Raw genomic sequence first — 10,743 nt, 5'->3', positions numbered from 1 at the left:
CTGCTTGTTAGCCAGCACCACGCCCGGCCGCCTTTGTCTCCCCCCCCCCCCAGTGCTGATGTTTACACACCGCACCAGCTTTCTAATTTAAGGCCGACTCGTCCTGACGGGGAGGCCCAGGACCGGCTCAGATGAACGTCAGTGGTGTTGGGCCGTGAACGGCAAATCTCAAAGGCGTCCCTATCGCCTCGACGGGGGCTGACCACCACCACGCTTCCGCATCCCACACCCACCCTGCACCCCCACCCCACCTCGCATTCCTCTCACACCTCACCGCTCCCCTTTCCTCCGCCTCCTCAACATTATCCACTCTCACGCACAGAGAGTGAGGCAGGGGGAGGAGGAGTTCGGACACGAACCGCACCTGCATGGGCGCAGGTACAAAAGCCGAGGCAGATAAGACTCACCCCACCCACATCCACCATCATCACCACATCAACTGCTGCTGCTGGCACAGAAAGACACGCTCAGGTAAGCCAGCCACGGCCGTTCACCTGTAACCGCACGGCAGCTTGCGTGTGTCTACCCCATCGCGTCGCAGGGGACGGGGGCCCCCCACGCCCCCCTCGACCGTGGAGAGCCAAGGGGGTCCCAGCATTCGTAGCGATGTTGTGGGTTAGAGCGACGAGGTGGTTTGCGAGGGCGTTTGGAATTTGACACCCAAGGGTGACCATGACCGCGAGTTGGCAGGAAGTCGCGTCTCCTTGTTATAATATCTCTTACATGCACATAACGGCACTGTATTTCTTCACGCAAGCCATCGGCCCGGCAACGAGCCGAGACTAAATCGTCTCGGCAGAATTTCGTTGGGCACAGAGCAAACTTCGATCTTACAGCGTCTCGTCACCAAAAAGTGCAGCTTGCGTGAATGAATGCCGTGGAGCCGCCAGATATGCTACTGTATGTAGTAGGCAAGACGCCTCTCGTGAAGACGTGGATCCTAGTTCTGCGAAAAAAATAAATAATATATTACAGATTAATTGTAATACATTACTTGGTCAACACAATGACGCCAATGATTGTGTTGTGGTGGTGAAACGGGTGCGCATTTGAAGTGAAGGTCCACGCATGCTGTGTATATAGACCCAAGGTGTACACCTGACTGGGATTATGCCCTTCGCGGCTCGGCTCATAATAGCATCTGTTCTTTCCCACTCTAGTGACCAATGTGTTTTATTAGTCATATACAGTCACGTATGAGGGTTGGGCAATACATAGGGCCGATGTGTACCTTGTGTGGCTGTGTGTTGCAACATTTTCAGCTGGCGGACACAATTCTATAATTTGTAACGTATGAGGTTTCATATTACCGAGGGATGTTGTTTAGACCATATGCCATGGTTAAGGTTCAAATTTTAAACAACCCTTTGTACGAATGAATAATTGCCACGTTCACAAACCAGGGCTGGCGCTAGGAGGAGGACAAAGTGTCATTCTTGCCAATGGGTTGAATACTCTTTGGTTCTTTCGGTAAAGTAACGTAGGTATACAATGGAAGAAAATAAATCGCGACGTTTCGGGCGCAACACAAGCGTCCCACCTGATGACGGACGCTTGTGTTGCGCCCGAAACGTCGTGATTTATTTTCTTCTATTTTATACCTACGTGACTTTACCAAAAGAACCAAAGAGTGTGGATTCCTGCAGTCACGAAAGCTTCAAATCACGAATGGGTTGAATATGAAGGCATTTGGCGCACGTCAGCAGTTCTGACAATAGTATAGTCCGATTATAATGTCTGTGACCGCAGTTTTGACAGTGACGAGTCTGTGAAAGCGGTGGCACCGTAATAGCTCGAGGACCAACCAGCAAACTTCTCTTACTCTGGCATTAGAAAGCTACTCGGAAAAATGAAACAAGCCTAGTGCAGGCGAGTTACGTGGTGGGCAGCAGAGTGCATAGCAGCACATTACATTTCTGTACTGCACTTGTGCGTTCCTAATCCACCCATTCACAAACCCGTATTGACCAGTTTGTTGAAAGCGTGGTTAGGTAACCCGCATGGGCCAACAGCTGATCGACAAAAGGGCTGTACATACGCGCACATGTATACGGCTCTGTGGAGAAACCGTCGCTGTGTTTGTCATTCATCACAACAAATGTTCCCTGAAAAGTATCGTCGGTCTCTTGACTCACCAAAACGCCATCAAGGAGCATAAACCATCACGCAAACTCCGGCCATCCGAGCAGCGGCTCTTGGCTAACCATCGAACAAAGACGGTCACTGAATTGTGCACTTTCAGATGCGCTTCGGAAGCTGTCTGGAACGCGCTTTCCTTCCGACATTCGGAAGCCACCGGAGCTGTGCACTTTTAAATCTAGATTTACAACTAATTTCTTGAGAACAATTTTTTTTGTCGAGTCTGTTGTTCTTCCCCCGCACGTCTGATTACCATGGTTGGCTATGTACGGCGCGAAAGAAGTTAAATATGCATACATCACGTGTCGCTTGAAGGAGCCATGCTGCTAAATCGGCCACAGCTGTCCAAGGTCTTTGGCTGGTTCGTGGGCTACGGGATTTGCTTCCTGCTGATGCAGACGGCGAGGGACATCAAGCTGTACGAGCGAGCGCAGTCCACCAGCTACCCCCACGGCCACCTCGACACAGACGAAGAGCCACTTCCCATGGTCATGAACCTGGATTCTGACGTTCTGAGCCATCAAGGTAAGATAGACATTCTCCCCTCCACCTCCTCCACCCCCAGGGCCTGACGAGAGGAGGAGGAACGGGTTGTATCTGTACATGGTTTACATGGTAAAGGATGGGCCCCTAATCTAACATTATGTAATAACAGCCATAGAGGGTTCACGTGGGGATTGGCTTGCCGGTCCTGCTTGTAGCCAATAAGGGTTGAGATAGGGACCATGGCCCATGCGTCATCACGACAGGTCATCAGGAGTGATTGGCCTAGCCATTCGGGGCCCCAGCCAATGGGGAGCCGGATGAGGGGCGTGGTCCCGGGATTGACAGGGAACCATCGAGAATGGTCAAAGCTGTCCATGTACGATTGGCTGGGGGAACCACGTGACGAAGGTATTAAGAGCGAGTGGAGGGGAACGATCGGGAGCAGACTGAAACTGACAAGAGCAGGGTCACGCGCGGACGGGGGCTGGGATTGCCACGTGCGCGGTGGGGACTTAGTGCGTGGTCTGTCCTCTCTCCGTTGTCTGCCAGCAACGGAGAGTGAGTGAGCAAAGTGTATTGTGGAGTGGAAATAAAAGGACCGATTCCAAATACCGTCTCTGGAAGGATTATTACAATTATGTATCAGGGTTCCAAATATCTCTCAATGGGCCTGCCCTACTCCGAAACCCAGTCTGCTCGGTCAAAGTGGTTCTGAAAATAAACCAGTGTGAAATGCCAGCTAGGTGCATATAACAACTTACGTAAGTCCCTGTTAATTCCCTTGGTTGCTATTTATTGGTGATGAAGTCATCTTGATTTTAATTGGTTTCAGAATCCTGGTTTGCACTTGGATATACGACTGCCTAAGTTGTGTACTTTGGATGCGAGTTTGCCAATATACGGCAGTACAAAGTTGATTCTTTAGTCTCTCTGTGAGGATCCTCCGAGTGTTATCCGCTCTTAAGCGCGAGTTAAGTTAGGGCAGCCAAACACTCCACAATGGAATTGGCCACACACCCCAGTTCAGGACCCTCCTGAAAACCCCCTTTAAGCTTACCTGGATAAATACACATTCATATTTTAAGCTGCTACTTAACAGCCCTTTGAGCCGAAGTCCTCAATACACCTTGCAGATCTTACCGATTATTTGACCAAATTTCACGCCGCTCAGTGTGTTCCGTGATGGTGGAAACCCATGACCTGTTAGTATATCGCTCGCCACTGATGGTTAGCCGTGTTATTGAATAGAACTTTGGTCGCCAGGTAAAAAAAAAGTGAATTATTGCTAAACGTTAAGGTCGTATTTTACCTTAGGTTTTTTTTAAAATCCAAATGGCCACAGCTATATCTGCAGCCCCAAGCCTATCACCCTCACTGTCATTTGCTAGGGATTTAGGAACAGGTTCACATACTGAAGTGATGTTGGATTTCCACACAGTGGCCCAGCGTCTCTATAAAAAGAAAAACCCACACCCAAAAAACAAACAGCTTTTGAACCTTAGACGTTGGATACAATGTGGGCCGCGTATCCCGGGCTACCAAAATGGGGTGGAAGCCCTTTGTTACTGAGAAGAACAAACAATCACAATCAGGCGCTCCGTAATAGTCACTGACTTAATTGCTTTGATACGTGAAACCTTTTTTAAGGTATGTCACGAGGGTGCCAAAAATACGCCCCTAACTAACTTTGAATTTCATTATCTCATCACAAGCTACGTATATACATAAATTGCATTATGGCCAGGTATGCAGGGCTGTCAAAAGGTTTGTCTTGGCCTGAGGGGGAAGAAATGACAAAGATGGCTACCGTGGCCCTTTCTGAGGCCCCCATGGATCTCAAGCTCGGGACAAACTCCCCCCACACTGGCCCCTTTTCCGTATAGCTGTGGTCACTTGTTTACATCAGCACCAGGCCTCAAACGATCTATTTGACCACTTTCAATCAGGGTTCAGACCTGCACATAGCGCTAAGACTGCTCTTGTAAAGGGTGGTCAATTATTTACTTATGTCAGCAGATACAGGCTTCGTCAGCTTCCTCATTCTGCTAGATCTAATCACAGCAATTGACTCCATTGATCACGGGGGTTCTCTTTGAGCGAATGGAAGTTTCAATGGGGATCTCCTGACTTAGGTTTGCTGTGGGATCCCGCTTACTTAAAGAATCGTAGGTACTTCGTCACAAAAGATGGCTTCAAGTCACTCATTAGACCGGTTTTCTGTGGTGTTCCGTAGGGATCTGTGCTAGCCCATAACTGTTTAGCATCTACATGGCACCATTGGGTATTCTGCTCCAACATCTTGGCTTATCCTACCATTGTTGTGCAGATGATCCTCAAATGTATATCCGGTTAAGACCAGACTATGCAACAGCATCTACTGCTCTATCTGCATCACTAACGGTAGTGAATTCATAGTTGCGCCAAAACATTTTGCTCGTAAATGCTGACCAAGACCGACGCCACTTTCATCGGTTCCCCTCTGCATCTGTCTAAAATTGGTTCGCCTCGTTTGTTGATCGATGGTCACGACGTCAATCCCACATGGGAGGTCAGAAACCTTGGTGTTCAGTTTGACCAGTCATTATCGTTTTAGACACATATATCTAAGGTGGTTAGACTGGCATTTTTCCACCTAAGAAATATTTCCAGAATACACCTGCTGACTTGGAGAAACTGGTCCATGCTTTTGTTTTATCCCGACTCGACTACTTGCATACTTGCAACGCCTTACTGAATGGGATACGGAGTAAAGTACTGGATAGACTGCAGCTCGTTCAGAATGCAGCTGCGAGAGTGCTTACACCACGCATTTCGTGAGCACATTCCACCAGTCCTCCTGTCTCTTCAATGGTTACTGATCAAATTCCGAGTGGATTTTAAGATGCTGATATTAATCTATAAAGCTTTTAAAGGACTCACCCCACATTACTTGCAGGAATTAATACATTTATATCGTCCATCAAGGCCCTTAATCTCTTCTGATCTCCAACTGCTCAGCACTCCCAGGTCTAGGTTGCGCTATTTTGGTGATCGGGCTTTTTTTTAGTGTGGCACCTAAGCTATGGAATGCAGAGCCACTTGAAATCAGGGCAATCAGAGTGGGTAAATATATTTAAGTCTGCTTTGAAAACCCATCTCTTTAACCTGGCCTTCCCTCTTTAGGTTAGACGTTTGCACTGGTTCTGTTTTTGTTTCTTGCTTTTTATGCATTGTGATCCTCGGATGGAATGTGCATTATACATTCTAATTATTATTATGATTACCTCGTCTGGTATACAGCAGGTCGTGGGTTCGATCCTGACCCGATGCCTGTATATTTGGAGTTTGCATGTCTTTTTCCCCATGGTCGTGTGAAATTTTCTCCGGGTCCTCCAGTTTTTCCATACATATTTGGCTACTATAAATTTCCACTTAATAAGCCACTTCGTTGAGCTATCATTTGTGGTCAGGTTGTTTCTGAAAAATATTTACATAGCTCAGTGGTCCTTACCTGGTAACATAAAAATACATTTTTATTTAAAGCTTTCGTGACTGCAGGGATTCGTATTCTTGGTTCTTTCGGTAAAGTCACGTAGAAGGGAAATAATAAAATAATATAAATACAAAACAAGATTTTTCTTTTTTAATTCTTGCTGTGGATTTCATACCTGATGATGATTTTATTATTTCCCTTCTATGTGACTTTACCGAAAGAACCAAGAATATAACATAAAAATAGTATAGTTTTAGTTTAGTCTTAAATGTTATTGTGCCTCGGTTTATTTGGGTTCTCGCTCAGTTTCTTGGGGTTTTGTCAGTAGTGGTCTCATTGACTTGAAACCTTTTGTGCTGACATGTATGGTTAAGCTGTGGTGTTGAACTATAACGAATGTATGCCCTCAGCCTAGTAATCCAACACACCGGTGTGCTGTACTAGTGGCGAATTGGCATGTTCTGTTTACGTGACAGCCCTTACTAGTTGGCTGTCTCGGATGGTGGCGGGTTTTAACGACACATTTATACATTTACATGATCTAACCCAAAAAAAACTCTTATGGATAGTAATCATTGACGAAAATAAAGTTGTTTAAGATTTCTCTTAAGTTGGGTTATTACAACTCTGGGAACTAAAGACATATGCTTTCATTGCCATTTGACAAACGTCACTTGCAGAGAATGCGATGCGGGAAGATAGTATTGTTTGTATTTTTAGCCAGGTGAGAACGAAATAGGCAAGGCGTCGTCTCATCTGCAAGAGTGGCCTGGGTAAAAGTGCAGTGCCACCTCGTGTAGATAAGAGGCAACTGAAGAGATCTTGGAAGCAATTTTGAATGGGCACCTCTTCCAAAGGCTCTGATCGAACATGGGGTGATTTTACCCTGCTTTCTGTAGGAGTTTCCGAACAAATTCCACTTGATCCGTGCCGTTAATGCCGACGGCATAATTAGAATACAGTCGAGAAAAAAAAACAAATGCCACGTTGTTCACGCGCATAGACACAACCGCTTTTGTGATCCTCCACGCAGGCATGGACAACTCAACGGCAGTAGCACTGCTCAAGAAAGTGAGGGTGCTGTGCTGGATCGTCACGCACCCGAAGAATGTCCAGGCCAAAGCTCGCCACGTCAAGGCCACCTGGGCCAAGCGCTGTGACCGCGTCCTCTTCATGAGCTCGGAGGAGGACAAGGAGCTTGGGGCCATCGGGCTCGGCACGGGGGAAGGCCGCGACAAGCTCTACTGGAAGACCATCAAGGCGCTGTACTACATAAATGAGAACCACCTCGACGATGCCGACTGGTTCCTCAAGGCCGACGACGACACCTACGTCATCATGGAGAACCTCAAGCTGCTGCTGGTGAGCTACTCCCCGTCGGAGCCCATCTTTTTTGGGCGCAAGTTCAAGTACTTCGTGAAGCAGGGCTACATGAGCGGGGGCGGCGGCTATGCGATGAGCAGGGAGGCCGTGCGCAAGTTCGTGGAGGCCTTCGAGACGGGCAAGTGCACGCACACCTCCACCATCGAGGACGTGGAGGTGGCCAAGTGCCTCGAAAAAGTTGGGGTAGTGGCCGGAGAGTCCCTGGACATGCACCGAAGGGAGACCTTCCACGGGGTGTTTCCTGAGGAGCTGCTGACCAAGAAACACGAGCAAAAAAACTTCTGGTACAGAGACTATTCCTACCACCCCCTCGAGCTGGTGAGTTGTTGGACCCCCCCCCCCACCATGCGCCCCACGTGTGTACACAGCTCTGTAAAAAAAATGGCCGACCATCGCACAGAATGGTAACGCTGCGTGCACAATCTGAGGAGAATGTGAGCAAATCGCCCAACTAGAAAAAAAGGTCATGCAGGCTGCTTAAATTTTCAAATATATATATTCCAAATGGAATATATATTTTTTTTAGATGGTCTCGATTAAAATGTCAGATTGTCTAATGGGAGACGGTGTTTTTTCGGTAATAGCAGCAGCTTTCAAATATACCCTGGCTGACTGCCATTATTTGCATAGACCCTATTTTTCTCAGCATGCAGCAGTTTATCATACCACGAAATTAAAACTATAACTGGAACACGTATTCTTGGGTCTTTTGGTAAAGGCACGTAGATCGGTTCAAATAAAATAACAAAAAAATTACAAAAAATTCCGACGTTTCCATCGCAACACAAGCGGTCGTCTTCAGGAAAAGGGGGGTTAGCTTCCAAGGCAAACTGTTTACAAGGGTATGAAATGGGCGTAAAGCACAACTAACATCGGAAGGTGATAGGATGGGAACATGATAGCCAATTATGACTTAAACTGGTTCATAACGCCCTTCCAATAATTGCTCAGTTTATACCCATCTTCTCAGGTACCGAGAATCAACATTATCAACCAGTTTAAGACGTCATTGGCTATGATGTTCCCATCCGACCACCTTCCGATGTTAGTTGTGCTTTACGCCCATTTCAAACTTGCGCTTTCACAGCCACTTCGTGTGCCGACCCCTTGGTTGCGGCTCTGACATCTGCCATTAACATGCAAATTTTCACCTGGCAGCCCTTTGATTGGTGGAAAACCAACCACCGTCCGGTTGGCTGCCCACCAACTTACATTGTCATTGGCTGCTGACATTTGGGCTACGCCCATATCAAACCCTTGTAAACAGTTTACATTGGAAGCTCACCCCCCCCCCGCCCTTTTCCTGAAGACGACCGCTTGTGTTGCGATCGAAACGTCGGAGTTTTTTTGTTTTTAACCGATCTACGTGACTTTACCGAAAGACCCAATAATATGAATTCCTGCAGTCACGAAAGCTTTAAGTCAAAACTAGAACACGAGATATGTGTGTATGTATGTTGAATGTCTTACGCACCATATGGGGGAAGGACAACAAACTAAACACAAAAAGCAGTTCTCAAGAAATTAGTTTGCAATCTTGATGATTTAAAAGTAGATCGCGCCAATGGCTTCCTAATATCAGAAGAGCAGTCCAGACGGCCGCAGAAGCGCATCTGAAAGCGCGCGATGCGGTAACCGTGTTATGTTCGATGACCAGCCAAAAGCCGCGACTACAGTATCTTGAAAGAACAAGGCAGCTTCACTGATGGATGCGTGTTGGGTTATTCTGCGTGCAGAGTAATAATTCATGCAATAATGTGTGTCTAGAATCGTGAGAGAATGCATTTGTTGGTATATTTTTAATCGTATCGTACCCTCACAAATGAGATGTCGCTCACCCATTGTGGCCTAATGATACGTATTTGAGATGTCATTTTAGCTCTTGGTAGAATATAATAATGGTAATGCCTTTCAGCCGGAGAAGCTTCACCTTAGTCACAGGCCTCTGATTCAGGAGGGCCCTGCATTGAGATGTGTGGCCAATTACAAGAATGTTTTTACTTCATTTGGGAGGAAACTGGAGAAACCAGAGAAACCACGAATACAAAGACAAATATCCCCCAGATAGCCTTAACAGACTGTTGGGGCAAGTGCTGTTAGTGAGCACCTAATGAAGGCTGTCACGGCACATGAGGGAGTAGTTGGCCAGCACCACGCCTGGCCGCCTTTGTCTCCCCAGTAGCAATGTTTACACACCGCACTAAGTACTAATTTTAGGCTGAGGCTCAGGACCGGTTCCGATAATCGTCACTGGTGTTGGCCCGTGAGCGGAAATCGAACTCCGATCGCTGGGTTCGTAGGGCAGCGCGCTAACCGCTAGGCCACCGCTCCACACCGAATACGTGGGGGTGGTGGTGACACTCAGCGCTGCCATCTCCTGGCCACATCCGCAATTTTAATAATGTAATACGTGATTACAGTGCTGCACAAAGTTAAATTGGCAATTGCAGCAAACTTATGTTAGGTCAACAAGCCTATTGATCACGTGGGGTATGGAGTCGTGCTTCTCTCAATCACTGGCCTTGTACCAGGAGTGGAAATTCCAAATTGCTATGGCAGGGACCAGCGTAACCATGACACAATAAGCTGCTAACATTACCATCCCCAATGCAGCTCATCTCTAGACGTTGCCCCTGTCCTGTTGCGGCCCTGAAAAAATCTCTACCCACCCCCGTGTGTTTCCACGTGTCCCACTGCGTTCCACCAATACCCCATGTGTCCCGTGTGTCCTAACCGTCTCCTCCCCGTTACGTGCTCCAGGGTCCCCGGTGCTGTTCGGACTACTCGGCCACGTTCCACTACATGTCTCCGACGTGGATGTACACCTTCGAGTACTTCGCCTACCACCTGCGCCCCTATGGATACAGCCACCGTGTGCTGCCCATCAACCGGACAGCCCAATCGGTGCTCTTTGGCCGAAGTTCAGACTCCTCTTCTTCCCAGCTGAAGAGCCTACCAGTGGATTCCAAGCTCCGATAGCTGCAAGCAATGTTACATCTGTACGCACATATATATAAAGAACTTTGTTTCAGACCCATTGTTTCATTTCCCCCCTTAATTCAATCCAGAGAATTGTTCGTGAGCTTGTAGCCATTCTTTAATTCATCACTGTAATTTTATTCTCACGCCCTTGATACACGCATTGGATGAATGCATGTAAACATTAGGTATTTGAACATTGTGCGAATTGCCTGTGAAGATTTTTAACCACAGGCTAATGAAGAATGAATAAGACGGAGCACGACAAAGCAAGTGAGCAAATG

The 10,743-nt window shown here is 47.3% G+C and overlaps 1 protein-coding gene across 1 annotated transcript; it reads left to right on the top strand.

Annotated features, from left to right (window-relative positions):
- Positions 1–414: 414 nt before the first annotated feature.
- LOC144934296 (glycoprotein-N-acetylgalactosamine 3-beta-galactosyltransferase 1-like) lies at positions 415–10,459 on the top strand. The gene is made up of 4 exons (XM_078859973.1): positions 415–471; positions 2,455–2,664; positions 7,131–7,798; positions 10,241–10,459. Exons 2-4 carry the CDS (start codon positions 2,460–2,462, stop codon positions 10,457–10,459), a joined length of 1,092 nt encoding a protein of 363 aa, XP_078716099.1. The 5' UTR covers positions 415–471; positions 2,455–2,459.
- The last annotated feature ends 284 nt before the right edge of the window (positions 10,460–10,743 follow it).

This window comes from Lampetra fluviatilis, chromosome 10, assembly GCF_964198595.1.
Source record: "Lampetra fluviatilis chromosome 10, kcLamFluv1.1, whole genome shotgun sequence".
NCBI lineage: Eukaryota > Metazoa > Chordata > Hyperoartia > Petromyzontiformes > Petromyzontidae > Lampetra > Lampetra fluviatilis.
Note: the sequence above shows the minus strand (reverse complement) of the source record. Positions and strands in the feature narration are given on the sequence as shown.

Coding starts and splice junctions, on each gene's coding strand:
- LOC144934296 (XM_078859973.1), top strand. CDS start 2,460: ATGCTGCTAAATCGGCCACAGCTGTCCAAGGTCTTTGGCTGGTTCGTG. Junction 2,665..7,130: donor TGACGTTCTGAGCCATCAAG/GTAAGATAGACA, acceptor TCCTCCACGCAG/GCATGGACAACTCAACGGCA. Junction 7,799..10,240: donor CCTACCACCCCCTCGAGCTG/GTGAGTTGTTGG, acceptor TACGTGCTCCAG/GGTCCCCGGTGCTGTTCGGA.